Raw genomic sequence first — 14,839 nt, 5'->3', positions numbered from 1 at the left:
TCAGCACTGTGCACAGCTGCCCTGTGTTGTATACTCACACTGTTTGTGCCACGCAGGCACACTGGAGTCAACCAACCGCTGTGGATGATGGGTGGGATCAGCGCGAGCAGTCTGCTGGTAGCCACGTAGCTAGCCGTCAACGTTAGCTGTGTAGGTGAGTGGTCTTATGCTCATTATTCACTTCATAATCAAGACATTATCTTTTAGACAAGTTGTGTGGCCATTCGAAATGCTACTGTTAAGTATGATGTTATCAGCTGTGCAGCTCCCCGGTGTTTTAGTTGAAAAATGTGATGTTATTAACTTAGCTCGCCTAGCTAGGTAGCTAGCTATAACTGGGAGCAACAGTGGTCACCGTTAGTTAAGTTTAAATGCAGGTTAGCTAGGTAGCTAGCAGGTATTAGCGTAAAAGTGTTCCAAGCCGAGTCGCTCACTTATATCTTGTAATTTAATGCTGTCAGTGTTAGCTGTAGCTTAACATCACAGGGATAAGTTTGGCTTTGTGACACAGATGAATTAGCCTAACTTAGCGTTAAACAAGGTGAAATGTAAGTGAGCTAACGTGTGATTGTTTTTATTTTAAGTTAACGTCAGCGAACGTCACAATGGACTTGCCACATCATGGGTACCGAGCAAGTGAGTGCATTTGTGAATCACCGTGTTACCATCAGTTATTAGTTGTGCAAAATGTTCGCAAAATATCCACCCAAAGTGTCTACTTCCTAATTTCTAACTAGAGCAGGGCACAGGGCTAAACATACCTGTCACATGACTGGGGATCGATACGAGTTCAAATAAATACAAATAATGCAGTCTAATATACCAAAGAATAAATCTACACTTTTTTTGTATTTATTGGGATGGACAGTGTATAAGAAACATCTGGGAGTATAATGCAGTACCTTTCAGCAGACTCAGAAGCTACAGTCAGGTGTTGAATCACTACCTCTTCAAACTTTTTGCACAGAACTGTTAATTAACCTGTCTAAAGATAGGATGTGTTGCACTGTTACACTGCATTAGTTTTGGCAACGGCATGGAGGCATTTTAAGAACGTATGTGTGCCAGGGATGTTCATTTATTTGTTGCCTTTTAACCAGTGGCGGTTCTAGACCAGTTTTCATAGGGGGGCCAGGTTGGGGCCGGCTTTTTTGTTAGGGGGCACATACAACCTGGAAAAAAGGATAAATCCCTCATTTAGACAAAGCAGCGTTTACAATTTCAACAATTTTGATTGGGTAGTAAACTGCTGAGACACTTTATTTCTGCCTTTCCCTTCAGAACAAAATCATTGCAAGAAATCTGTCATTGTATTATTGATGCACACTCCCTGTTAGGGGGGCCACAGGGGGGTCCAGACTCAGAGTTACGGGGGCACTGGCCCCTGTTGGCCCCCCCCCCCCCCCCAGAACCGTCCCTGCTTTTAACCATTAAACCTATGGTTAATACATATTTAAACCTAAAAATCTATTAGCCAACAAGCAGAAATTGGTGATTGTAAGCTGATTTTTAATTAAAAAAAAAATACAGAAAGACATTCTATACACACTAATATTATTAAATTTTTGCCTTTTATTAGCATCTATGGGTTAGATTTTGTTGTGCCAGTCATTGAACAGCAATAAAGACATTGTATTTCGTTATTTAGCTTATTATTCAAGTAACTTGGTGTTTACTTACTTCTAATGTAGCCTACTCTGATTGGACATAGGTCATGTCAGTGCATAAAACTGTTTTCTGATGAAAGAAAGTCCCAGCATATTTCATATATTATTTATTGTTAACCAACAGTCGATTGTTAAAAGCAGCCGACTATCAATTAAAGAAACTGGCTAAAATTTTCATCTCTAATATGAACAATGTGTAATGTTATTGTAGTGAATTGAAGAGAAATACAATTATCACAAAAGCTCAGCAAAACAGCATTAATTAAGTAGCTCCGTATGTTAAATTAATCTTTCTCCCATGCTTAGGGAAAGAGATAATATGGTTGGAATGTCTTATGTTTCTATTAGATTTTGTGGATAATGAACTACTAACAACATGAAATATCAAGTAATTTTATAAAATCTTATTACACATTCAAATACCATGTGTTCACTCTGGTGCGTCTGTGTTTTCAGCAGCTAAACCAAGAGCCCGTGCGGCTCCACCCACCGCAGATTCTGTCTTGTTCGATGACACCAGCTCTGGAGGAGCACCAGCCATGAACAGTCAAGCGTACTACACTCCCGGGTACAACATGGCAGCGCCCACAAATGACATGCAAGGAGGTGTGGGGGTGAACAACCTGTTTACTGACCCAATGGCAAATGCTGCAATGATGTACGGCTCCTCATTAGCCAATCAAGGGAAGGACATGGTAAACAAAGAGGTGAGGAGAAGCAGGATATTCCTCCAGAGATAATGACTGTTACTGATGGGCTGTCAACCCAGTAACCTACTATAAATAAGGTCATGGTCCAGATGTGTCTTCAGTGATTCAATCACAAGTTGACAGTTGTAAATACACGTTTCAGTGCATCCCCAACCACATTCTGAACAGTTTTCGCAAGGTTTGGAAGTTAGTCTGTGTCTGCTTGGTCACACAGCTACAGACAAAGTCTTAAATATGTTATGAAAGGATCTAATCAAGAGTGCAGTCAACTCAAATACATTAATTTGCCTTATAACAGTGAAAAGAAAATGTTTTCCTTGATGCGAGGATACACTTCCTATATACTTTCTGCTTTTTAGCTATGCGCCAATACTCCTTTGCCAGATATTAATCACATCCAGAGCCTTTTCACAACTGAAACTCTGATGTGTAAGGGTTGTCACTTTTAGTGGGTAGGTCAAGCAAATCCATTCTACCTGGTTTATCTTCTTACATAGAATAACATGAATTTCATCACCCAGGCATAAAGGAAGCAGGAATCTGTCACCCATGAAAGGCACATTTATAAAACTGACGTTGCTCTACTGGATTGGTAACATTGATACAGGTGTTTCAAAGTACATAGACTAGGTGTCGAGCCAACATGATGCACAGCCCTGAGGGCAGGCAACGCCTTCTTAAGAAATGACTATGACTCAGCTGTGTTTATTGACTTTGGCAGACTGTCGGCCCTCATCTGTTGATGTTAATGTGTGCGCTTCTTTTTCCTTTCAGATCAGCAGATTCATGTCGATGAACAAGCTGAAATACTTCTTTGCCGTCGACACCAGATATGTATTGAAGAAACTTATGATCCTCATGTTCCCGTACACACATCAGGTAATCAGAGCCGTGCATCCCATCAGGCTTTGTCTTACATCAACGTACGGCACGACACAAACATTGAATAGTCTGAAGGCCGTCTGATAGTGAAACTAGTATCATATTTTCAAGATAATCAGCAACTTAATCTCTACCCCAGCTTTACTTATGACCATCATAATGCTGTGATTGCCTGTGTGGATATGAAAACACATTGAGCTCAGTAAATTCCCACACTCTTATTCAGATTATAATTAAAGTCCCTGCTCCAAACATTCTGTGCCCTGATAATGTACAAACTACACAAAGTGCAAACTCTCTTTACCAGGCCAGGGTCACACAGTATTCACTGATTGACCTTAAATGTTATGCAGCTTACTACTTCATATGATAAGACATCACAGTTTGGTTGTAATGTTCTTCACAGTTGGGGTTTACTTAATTACTGGTGATATTCTATGTTTTTCTTCCTGTCAATAAATACTATGAATATAACAAAATCAGCAACTGACCCTTCTCACAAGTACTTTTCTATAGTCAGTTCCTGGTATAACCTCTTCCCCATTGCCACAGACCTGCTCTGTTCTCGTAAACTGGGTGACATGTTCCCTCATTACCATTAACATGGTCACTGTAGTTTGTTTTGAGTCAATCCACACATGCACTAACCTGCTGACTCTGTAAAAGCACCACATCCACATCAGAATTAGTCTAAACGAACCAGTTATACCTGTTTGAGTGAAGGCCTTTGCATGCAAGTCTGTTTTTTCTTTGGAAATTGCCAATGAGATTCAGAGTCGTAGTAGTAGTAGTAGTCTGTAGTGAGATGAAGTGTAATAAAAGAGACTGATCACTGGACAATTATTGACCATGGTATTTTCTAAATATCAGCAGATCAAGGTGAAACTAGTGCTCACTTTCCCCAATGACACATTTTGGATTAATAATGTGATGTGTTTGTTAGTGTGTGTGTGTCCGTCCGTCCGTCCCTACCTACCTACCTACCTCTGGATCGACTGCTTCTTAGAAATTGGTGGTCTTCTTTTCATGTGAGGTTCCAGCATGCACCTGGAAGCGATCGGGATAATTCCGCAGCTCCTTTTATCAGCAGGTCAAACTGACCTGGCTCTTGTCTTGTTTTAAATTCTTCGCAACAGAAACAGAAAGAATAATAATACTTGGGATGTTTTTTTATGAGATGACAGATTAAAAAAAAACGGAAATTATTCAGGGTTTATAAGAATTGAAACCACACATTTTTTGGAGGCATTTCTTAGAATTACACTTTCAGTTAGAACTAATGGGTCAAAGTACCAACAACAGGGTGCAGAAGTCAGAAAGTAGTGAGAGGTAGACACTACATTTCTTTCGGTCTTTCACTTTCTTATTGTGACTGTCTCAACCAGACTCATTCGACTGGTGGCCCCTGAGCCGAATGCAGCCCTTTCCTCATTCCAGCCCACTGATCATTTTGTGAGTTGGCTAATTAGAGCATTTTAACCCAGGCTGTTGGTGCAGAAATAATTTTCTGATATCAAGCGGACACTCCTTCTTAGACTGAAAAGTTCCTGCACCATTGTGTGAACATTATTCATTGTTCAACTGTGACAACTAATGTCGAAGAGCATTGTTTTAAAACATTTAGATTCCAAGCTGTAGAGGTCAGACAGGAACTGTAAATGTTTGGCCCCTTGGCACTTCACTTTTCTCTGTAGTTGTATATAACACTGAAGACTCTGCAGGATGAATCATGGTGTATTTATGTGAACTTTGTAGGATTGGGAAGTTCGTTACCATCGGGACACTCCACTGCCTCCAAGACAGGATGTGAATGCGCCTGATCTTTACATACCAAGTAAGTTTCCTATAAATACATAATAATAATAATAATAATAATAATAATAATAATAATAATAATAATAATAATAATAATAATAATAATAATTTTAAAAACAGCATTTTGGGAACTCTTATGTGTGCTTTTTGTCCTTTAAGCGATGGCTTTCATCACTTACATTTTACTTGCTGGAATGGCCCTCGGTATTCAAAAGAGGTGAGTAATTCTTCCTTATCTAATTTGTTTTATGACTCACGCTAAACAAATTCCTATCAAATAAGTTGAATATGGAGTGTGTGCTGTCTTTGTGTGAAGGTTCAGCCCAGAGGTTCTTGGACTGTGTGCCAGCACTGCCCTCGTGTGGGTCATCATCGAGGTCTTGGTGATGTTGTTGAGTTTGTACCTGCTGACGGTACACAGCGACCTCTCAACCTTTGATCTCATCGCCTACAGTGGATACAAATATGTTGGGTAAATGTCACGTTAGACTTAAAATGTGTATAATTTTGTTTTACTGACAAAGAAAATCGGTGTGATGGTTAGACAATTTTTTTTTTAGTATTGATAATATATATTTTATGCTTCTCCTCTAGGATGATCTTCACAATGTTGTGTGGCTTACTGTTTGGCAGTGACGGTTATTATGTGGCCCTTGCCTGGTCCTCTTGTGCCCTAATGTTCTTCATTGTAAGTATTCCAGCCCTTATTGACATCATCCACTGTGTGTATGAATCTGAAGTAGTTGAAATGTCGAAGCTATTCTCTTAAACAGAAGACGGAGTCACCTTCTGCTTAATCTGAAATAGATAATCAGATCATTTTGCTACAATAGACTGGACATTTATGTTGTGTATGGCCGAGATCGTGTGCTCATATAATGGATTTCTCAGTACATCACAAGGATTATACTTTGCTCGTGAATAAGATTATAATCTTTCCTCTCCGATGCACTTGTGTGTGTCTTCAGTGTGGTATATTTCAGAAAAGGAGCTGATTGTCTATGTTATTATGATTAATTACATCCCATAAGTAGGTCAGATATGTACATATTTAGTTTCAGTTTTTTTTCCATCTCAGTAATTTTTCTCCCTGGGGGATGGAATAAAGAGAATAATAACAAACAGACAGAATACACAAAGAAAATAGGCCAGCTGATACATATATATATAATAATGTGTGTATTCAAAGTGGCCACAGACATCCTTCCCCGCCTTCTAGTGTTTCCAAATATTATTGTTGGCAGCGCTGTTGGAAAGACAACTGGACCATGTCTGTTTTCCTCAGAGTCACAAATAACAGCAACACAGGACCAAATGTAATTCGGTCATTTAGTTTAGAAGAGATGTGAAAGCATTCAAACATGGCTGCTAACCTGAGTAGATAGCAAATTAACTTTCCTTTTCCTGGGAGATGTCGGACCTGGTGGCAGACAAAATTGTACAGTGAACAGAACAAGAGTAGTGTTTCTTGTTAAAGCTAAGCTAACCAGCTATTTGTTCTAGCATCATATTTAGTGAAGGTGCATATTTCCCTAAAAGGTTGAATTCGTCCACTGTGTTACTTGCATGTTTTTAGTTTTAGCCTGAATTGCAGGTTTTAAAAATGTTGCCATCTTTGCAGGTTCGATCTCTGAAAATGAAGATCCTCACCTCTCTCTCCTCGGACTCCATGGGAACTGCATCAAGTGCCAAACCTCATCTCCGCCTTTATATCACTGTGGCGACTGCACTCTTTCAGCCAATCATTATATATTGGTTAACCTCTCACTTGATCAGGTGACCAAGAGGCATTTTATAACTTGAAGTCCAAGTGTATTGGACCCGAAAATGTGGTTGTTGAGTGTTTGTACACCTGCCTTTATATGCTCTTTTGTCAGTAAACTCAAAACGTATGTAAACAGTGTTGATATGCAGCGTGTGTTGAGCTTTTCAGAGGGACATGTTCGTAATGCAATAGTTTCAATGATTTAACCACAAAGTGTGGCACAGAAAATGTCTCACCATGAGTGTACAGTAACAATGACAAATGCTTATTTTTGGCCACCTAACTTTGAAAACAAGGGCTTTCATTGTGGCTTTTGTTTAATCAGAGTTTCCTTTTTATATCATGTTCCCAGACGTGCTTTCCATCATTTACACCACACAGTACGAACCACACAGACTGAACCACTCAGTACACACATGATTCGAGTGCCACGTGTCCGGTATGGTGATATTTTCTGCATTATCTCCCCTTCTCTTGTGAATCCTGGATTTTATTTATCTACATTCGACAAAGCATGACAATGTTTGGATTTTTTGTAGAAAAAAAAATAAATATATTTAGCTTTGTGCATTCAACTTCAACTGTTTGTGGGACTTTTTGAGACTCATGTTCTATGCAAAGAGTTAATTCTGTAAGTAATCTGCAAAGTAACTGATATCCAAAGTTAGTGGAAATGTGGTGGCGTAAAAAGAACAATACGCTACTCAAAATAAGTTGGGGGTATTTTTGTGTGTCACTTGATTGTTTATTCTGTGATATATCTGAATTTTTATTTAGATGTTTTTTGAATATTTTTGGTCCACAAAAATAATGCAACACATTTCATTTGACTTTTTTTGCATATGAATGCACATGCATGTATGCACCAATAACGAATTCTGAGTAATGTATTTGCCTCCAAACTGTAGCATATATAAAGAACAGAAATTGGAAATCCTCAAGTGCAACAACATGGAAATCATTCTCAAGTTTAGTAGTTGAGTAAAGTTACTCAGTTATGTTCCATAACTGCATGTAATTATATGAATGTTTAAGACAGGTGTTACTCCCCACCTCTGTACTACTATTACTACTTGGTTTCCTAATACTTAATGAGGTATTTTACCCCTGAGTATTGTTATTTTTGCTGTACTGCCCCAGTGTGTTGGAGCTCTGTCTCTCTGCTGGCCGGTATGAGACTGTGCACTGGGCTCGGGAGCGCGCCCGCGAACGTGCACGTTGCAGAGCGTCCTTTTGGTTTCCATGGAGACCTCGGACGGCAACAGAACACGGAGAGAGAGGTGTCCGACCCGATTCTACTTCTGAGCACCAGAATTTCACCTTTAACTTTTCAGCGACGTGTTCTGGACGCTATAGGAGTTCCGAATCGCGACAGAATCATCGTTTAGGTAAACTGGTGAGTGAACAGTTGATACTTTGCTGTGAAAAGACAAGCTAACAGCACCGACTGTGTTACCTGTGAGGAGAAAAGGCGGCTTTCTTCACTAAATGAAACTTTATATTGTTCCGCCATTTGCCCTCTGGACTGTGTTGTAGAGCCATGTGGCATCACATACAAACTGTCAGAGCGTTATAAATCAGATTTTACACACAATAAGTCTTTCATTAGGTTGCTTTATTGCATTTAATCGATTCGATGCCAGCGTATATTCGCCACAATCACTTTCTGTGAGACGTGCACCTGTCGCGCTTTGTGTTCATTAGCTAAAACATGGTCCTGTAAATGTACACATACTGGACTTTGAACGTGTGAACGGGTAGCTAACATTTAACTGAATCAACCATCAAGTTTTTTCTTTTCTCTAACAGTTTTTACCAGCTCTTTCAGTCTAACTAACTTGTTAACGAGTAACTAACCTGCTTTTTGTATTTTTGAAAGGTGTTTACATTTTATTTACTGTCCTTTTAGAGTAAGGGTTTGAAATAATTACAAAATACTTACAGTGTGGCCTTACGTCACTATTGTTATTGTTAATGTTTGAATTATTTGTTTTATTTTGAAAGGAAGACTAGTTCTTAACGTGTGGTTTACTATTCCTGCAAAATAAAATAGATTATAATACTTACAGTGTTGCCTTTTGTCACTATCATTATTGTTATGATACTTGAGTATTTAACCTGCAAATTGGAATTATTGATTTTATTTTGAAAGGAAGGCTTGGTTTTTAAAGTTAGGTTTGCTATTCCTTCAAAATAAAATAAATAATATCACCATTGACTTTTTTTTTTTTATCTTCTAAAGAATTTTTTAAAGAAGACCTTTTGTAATTCTGTCCATCCTGAATGAGGATTATTTCCTCAGGTTGTTTTTTTGCTTTACAGATTGGAAACCCCTTTGAGTGAGGCAGATGTGATTTGGGGCTATATAAATATTTGATATATATATAAGTTTGTATATATTTGTATGTATATATATTACAGGCAAGTCATTAGGAAACACATGTTTACTCTACAATGGCAACCTGGCAAAAGGCAATTGAAGTGGAGTTGGGGGCGTAAAATTAAAACATCAAAGGTTATAAAAGAAAAAGTAGAAACAGAAGCAGAAAAAGTTCAGAAATATGTGTGAGACAACAGTAAGGAGCAGACCAAGAACGGTTAGGGGAAATAAATGTGTTAGTTATTACACCTGCATGTATCATGAATGTCTATGCATGTATGCCCATAATTTAGTTCTTGAAAGCTGCTTTAGAGATAAAGTTAATCCAGTTTTGGGTTTTTTTCAGATCATTCAAATCTCTTGCTCCAGCAGACAAACAAACGATGACAGATCAGATACAATATTTGAAATAATCCTGACATGTCCACTTTTAAACCTGACTCACATTTATATTCCTAACAGCAATAACTATGATCGATTTCTGTCATATCTTTCAGTGGTCACACAGCTGAATGATCCTGGAAGTCTTTTCCTGGGAGAGAGATGGAGAGTAGCCCTCACACACTGCCACCCTCGTCACCATGTCCTTCCCCTTTTGGAGGGTCCCTGCCTTTTTCCTCCTCGCCACAACAGACCGGCTCACTCCCACTTTCCCCTACTTCATTCCCCCCGTCCCCTGATTCACTCTCTCCAGCCACAGCAGAGTCTGTTCACTCTTCCTCCCCTCTCTCACACTGCACAGCCTCTCAGTGCCTCGAGGGACAAAACATACAGCACCTCAGCCCGGCAAACATATCTGACCAGGATGACCTGACGTGCCTCAACTGGCTGCATCAGAGGGGCAACCTGCTGCCACTGCAGCCTCTTCCCAAAATGACACAGCTGCCTCAGCAACCTACCCATCCTCTTCCTCCTGCCTCATCCAAACCACCGTACTCCTTCAGTACCCTGATTTTCATGGCAATCGAAGATTCACCTGACAAGAGGCTTCCAGTGAAAGATATCTACGAATGGATTGTGAACAATTTCCCTTACTACAGGACAGCCGTTGGAGGCTGGAGGAACTCTGTTAGACACAACCTGTCTCTGAGCAAGAGCTTCCGCCGCCTTCAGCGGGACAAGAGCCAGGTGGGGGCATGACTCACGTCTACCACATTAACAACAACGAGTCATGTAGTGAGTAAAGAAACTGTGATAATTTATAGGACACACTGAAATGTCCTTGAGTGGCACACGGACTCCATATGTGCCGCTCTGTAATCAATTAAACAACCCTCTAGGGAAATTGTTATAATGTGCTCAGCATGTGTTACACTTGTTATGTTGTCTAATGTGTCAGAGTTGGTTAAGTCTGAATGCTTTAAGTGGCTTTGTGTATTTGTTTCAGTCCGTAGGGAAGGGATCGCTGTGGTGTGTGTGTCCAGAGTATCGGCCGGCGCTCCTTGAGGTGCTGAAGAAGACCCACAGTTATCACAGCACCAACAGCAACCTGATCAACACGCTGGCACTGTGAGTACAATCACACAGTTTATGAGTGTGCAACAGGGCCACAACAAATACTACTACTTTAATTCAGAATTTGTATTCTTTTTAATATTTATCTTTAACTCTAGATATGTGTAACGTCCTGGAGAAAAATAGTTGATTGTTGAGTCCCATTCCGAGTCCATCAAATACAGATCCTTTGAGTTACTGTCAGTCCTTTGGATTGCATTTTGTAAGGTGGTCCGGGGAATTTCTGTCCCTCATCATCTCCTTGTATGTTAGCATGTTGATGTTCAAGTTTGCTGTCTGCTATTGGGCAAAACGTTCCCAAAATGTTGTCAGTTGTTGTTCATGATGGCCAGATACATGTTACCCTGGCCATTCAAATGAATACATAAAACATGAATGTCACGCAAAATGTACTATGATGTCATTATATAAACCTGTCAGCCACCCCTACTGTGACTGACTTCATGCGTCAAAAGGTAGACATCGGGTTGTATTAATAAGTAGGCAGGTTTTGTTACTGATTAATCTAGCAGAACAAATGCCAGATCTAAAGTGTCTCAACTCCTGATGGTAAGAGGGGAAAATGCATATCAGCAAGGGAACAGATGTTGCTCCACATCGAGTGAATATGCATCTCTTCACTCTTTTTCTATCACGCTCCCTCACTGGGATTCTTTTTCTTTTGCAGCGAAGAGTTTCCACAGTTATTCCAGTTGTTCCAACATAACCTCGGGACAGAGACCGGGTAAAACAATGCCTCTTCCTGTTTTGGTTGAGCAATAGCAGACGCATTTTCTTTGTGCTGTTTTTCAACCTAAATTTTCCAGGAAAAACTGCTTTGATAAATGGCTTTAAAAAAGGAAGAAAAATAATCATTAGTTGCAGCCTGACAAAATATTATAAGAACTTGTGGGTATTCATATGTTGAATGGGTTTGCTTTGCTGTTAAAACAGCCACTATTTTGTTCTGGGTTGCCTGCTAACCAGAGCAGTACAACCTCATTTGTCTGCAGTGGGCCAGGTGTGTCTGAATAATTTAACATTTCAATGCTGCTCTCTTACTGAGGTATATTTTGAACAAACCACAGACACTGTATTTATGTAAATGTCTGTTTTTCCTGTGTTGTCTGCAGGTTGGAAGAAGCTGAATTTGTTGTGCCTGAAGTGTGTGACTCTTTTGAAATCTCAGGTTAGTGATGATGATGATGATGAGGTGACTCACAGCAGGCTCCTGACGCTTAATTAGCGCTAGAACCCACATATTTGACCTTTCATGAGGTTATTTCAGTCGACAATATCTTATCAACCAAGTAACAGCTCTCTGTGACACTTTTATGACCTGCAGCTTTTATACTGCTCTGCAGCTTTCTCCGCATGCAGCATTGTTCCTGTGTTTGTCTCCTGTTGTCATGGCAACAGCCTTCTATTACCTTGGTAGCCCAGCAATTGCCTAGCTTCGTCCCCTTTATGTGCCCTCGTTTTTTTTTTCCAAGCCTATGTGCTATATGGGCCAACATGTTCACTGAACAATCGGTCAAGTGGCTGTTCAGCCGGCCTGTAGGAAAACATGTTATTAATATTAATGTCTCACTTTCCGCTTCAACCGTCTGATCTGTCATTTCCTGCGTTTACTGTTTCTACCTCCGGCAGATCCGCTTTCTCACACCCTCCTCCTCTCTACGTCCTCACCACAAACTTTGACCCATGGCAACCCAGATTTCTCTGAAAACCCACCGTGCCCTTTGACCCCAGATCATGAGGAGCTCGTCACCATGGAGTCGCTAGATTACCAGCAGGAGGAGGTCTGTGAGGAGATGGAGAAGGACCCCCTGTCAGACAGCGGGTACATCGAGTTACACTATTACCAGTCTCACCAGTACCTGGTGCTGCCAGGTGACACCGAGCTGGACCTGGAGACTGTGGAGATCCTTCAGCTCGATGCCGAGGCCCAGGAGGCTGCTGGGTCACTGCTGGACCTTGCCGGCGGTGGATATTAATATTTTATCACATTTAACAGATGCAATTCTTCAATCCAACTTCAACAAATCAACGTTATCAGGATTAATGTTAAAAGTCTAAAATGACAATGGAGGGAGTATTTTTAAGATCGATTACTTCTTCCTGAGATGTTGACACTGCCCTATGGCTTGTTCATGTTTTGTAGTTAGTCAAAAATATATATAATCACCTCTTTTAATGGACTAACAAGGTTATGGATCATATCACTTCACATGTATTCAGGCACTTTCAGAGAGGCCGAATTTAGCATCAATCAGTGACAACCTAGACACAAATTTGAGAGCGTCTTTGATGATAAAAAATAAGGACAAAATGATACTTTAAAGTATTACAAGAGGATACAAAAACATACATTATAAGGTTTTCAAATGTGATTTTCCAACACATTAAGTTCATTCTCAGGGGTGGAAGGAGTGCTTCCAACTCAACTAGAAAGTATGTTTCTCGATTAAGATGTTTCCCAAGTTAAAGTAAGTTTTATAGTGTTGAAACCTGCATATAACGAAGAAAACATAAGGTCAGTGCTGCAGTACAGATCGACTGATGATGTAAAAAATCAGGTGCTCTTCAAGGATAGGAAGTAAAAAAATTTTTTTTTTACAAAAATAGCTCAATACACTGCTCAACATCTGCACTATTACCATTTCAATATAAGATGTGTTACCAGTCAATTATTCAGTGGTGACCATCTTTTCTTTTATAAGGTTTTCATAGTACTTACTCAATGAGGAAAAAGCAGCATTTAAAACAAACTGAAGTCAAATGTTGTGGCCCTTAACACTGTTACTGCTGTCTTTTTAAAAGTAGTTGAGTATAACACTTAATAAAGAATATTTAATTTATTATGTAGTTGTGATTGTAGATGGAGCTCATAAAGTGAGAAAGCACTTCTCAATTACATAAAATATAAGTACGTCCAATTTTATGTCCAATTATTTTTTTTACACTTGTTCTTCAGAGTTGATTTAATGTACATGTTGTCATGTTATTGAATCCCTGGATGTCTTTGAATTTCTGTGAATCTGAAAACCCAGATATGCTCTTGTAAGCTAAGCTATACGCTGTTTCAATCAGGAAAGGTTTCTGCTACGGAGTTGAAATGTAAAGATGAACTCACTGCCATTTAAACCACTTTACATTTCAGGGTACTGAGATAACTGTATGTAAATTATATGTATTTTTGAAATCTTTAGATTTTGTTATCTAACAAATAAAATCTGTCATGCAGTTCTGGTGATCTTATCCTGGCTGATTTTATGTTCAGGCAGTATGTCAGTGTTGGTAGCGTTAGTGTGTTACCATTAAAACAATGAAAGCAGGTAACTAAGTAATAAATACAATTTTGAGCTATATATTCTTTAATATTCTACTTTTTACTCACTACATTTATTTGTTAACTTTAGTTAATAATTAATTTTCAGATTTCAAAAATAAATTATTTTATCTGCAATCAGATAAAGAAAGGAACAATAGAAAACACATGCTGGCTATAAGAAAGATGCAGAAAATTGGAGGCAGTTGATTGTTTGAATCAGTATATACAGTATCTACATACATGTAAAAAATATATGTATCATTTACTTTACTTGTACTTTTTTTGCTACTCTAGTAGTTGTAATATCACATGTGTTAACACTTATGTGCTTTTTACATGATATCCTTACTTTCACTCATGTATCAAATCAAATCAGTTTTATTTATATTGCCCAAAATCACAGTCACATTGCCTCAGTGGGCTTTACAATATGTACGGATACAGATATTTGTGTTTTTATTTATTATTTGAATATTCTTCTATGTATTTGTGAATATTCTCATCATCTGTGGAGGATTGTTGTGGTTCATATTATACCATTAGGGGGCGACTGAACCAATAACAGTCTGCTCTATACACACATGCTATCTTCCCATGCAAAAACTTGTTGCTAGGCAATACTGTCTTTTCATTTTTTGTATCCATGGAAGTTCTTGATGATTTGTTTACACGCAAAACACCTAACGTCTGCTTTACAGAACTCATCCTGAAGTTCCGTATTCGTAACTTCACGTATAAAAACTACATTCCCCGGAGCTGTGAGCGTAGGGTTGGACGTCGGGTAACGTAGTG

The 14,839-nt window shown here is 39.1% G+C and overlaps 2 protein-coding genes across 6 annotated transcripts; both read left to right on the top strand.

Annotated features, from left to right (window-relative positions):
* yif1a (Yip1 interacting factor homolog A (S. cerevisiae)) lies at positions 1-7,420 on the top strand. Of its 4 annotated transcripts, none has more exons than XM_030397297.1 (9): positions 1-154; positions 585-636; positions 2,127-2,374; positions 3,152-3,256; positions 5,015-5,093; positions 5,234-5,291; positions 5,391-5,546; positions 5,669-5,762; positions 6,696-7,420. In XM_030397297.1, the coding sequence occupies exons 2-9, from the start codon at positions 606-608 to the stop codon at positions 6,852-6,854; spliced, it is 930 nt and encodes a 309-aa protein (XP_030253157.1). In that variant the 5' UTR covers positions 1-154; positions 585-605; the 3' UTR covers positions 6,855-7,420. The 4 variants fall into 4 exon arrangements, with proteins under 4 accessions (XP_030253157.1, XP_030253155.1, XP_030253156.1 ...); XM_030397295.1 differs by having other exon boundaries at positions 3-154; positions 2,124-2,374; XM_030397296.1 differs by having other exon boundaries at positions 50-150; positions 2,124-2,374.
* A 657-nt stretch (positions 7,421-8,077) lies between these two features.
* Positions 8,078-13,974, top strand: LOC115568390 (forkhead box protein N2-like). Of its 2 annotated transcripts, none has more exons than XM_030395624.1 (5): positions 8,078-8,227; positions 9,717-10,347; positions 10,607-10,728; positions 11,847-11,902; positions 12,364-13,974. In XM_030395624.1, exons 2-5 carry the CDS (start codon positions 9,763-9,765, stop codon positions 12,708-12,710), a joined length of 1,110 nt encoding a protein of 369 aa, XP_030251484.1. In that variant the 5' UTR covers positions 8,078-8,227; positions 9,717-9,762; the 3' UTR covers positions 12,711-13,974. The 2 variants fall into 2 exon arrangements, with proteins under 2 accessions (XP_030251484.1, XP_030251483.1); XM_030395623.1 differs by having other exon boundaries at positions 8,078-8,235.
* The last annotated feature ends 865 nt before the right edge of the window (positions 13,975-14,839 follow it).

Source organism: Sparus aurata, chromosome 18 (assembly GCF_900880675.1).
Source record: "Sparus aurata chromosome 18, fSpaAur1.1, whole genome shotgun sequence".
Taxonomy (NCBI): domain Eukaryota; kingdom Metazoa; phylum Chordata; class Actinopteri; order Spariformes; family Sparidae; genus Sparus; species Sparus aurata.
This window is presented reverse-complemented; position numbering and strand designations above follow the sequence as displayed.

What these genes read in the sequence shown, in the direction of transcription:
- yif1a (XM_030397295.1), top strand. Translation starts at nt 606, where the DNA reads ATGGACTTGCCACATCATGGGTACCGAGCAA. An exon ending in ACATCATGGGTACCGAGCAA is followed by an intron (nt 637 to 2,123) that starts GTGAGTGCATTT and finishes CTGTGTTTTCAG; the next exon opens with CAGCTAAACCAAGAGCCCGT. An exon ending in GCCTGATCTTTACATACCAA is followed by an intron (nt 5,094 to 5,233) that starts GTAAGTTTCCTA and finishes TTGTCCTTTAAG; the next exon opens with CGATGGCTTTCATCACTTAC.
- LOC115568390 (XM_030395624.1), top strand. Translation starts at nt 9,763, where the DNA reads ATGGAGAGTAGCCCTCACACACTGCCACCCTCGTCACCATGTCCTTCC. An exon ending in TTCAGCGGGACAAGAGCCAG is followed by an intron (nt 10,348 to 10,606) that starts GTGGGGGCATGA and finishes TATTTGTTTCAG; the next exon opens with TCCGTAGGGAAGGGATCGCT. An exon ending in CTGATCAACACGCTGGCACT is followed by an intron (nt 10,729 to 11,846) that starts GTGAGTACAATC and finishes TGTTGTCTGCAG; the next exon opens with GTTGGAAGAAGCTGAATTTG.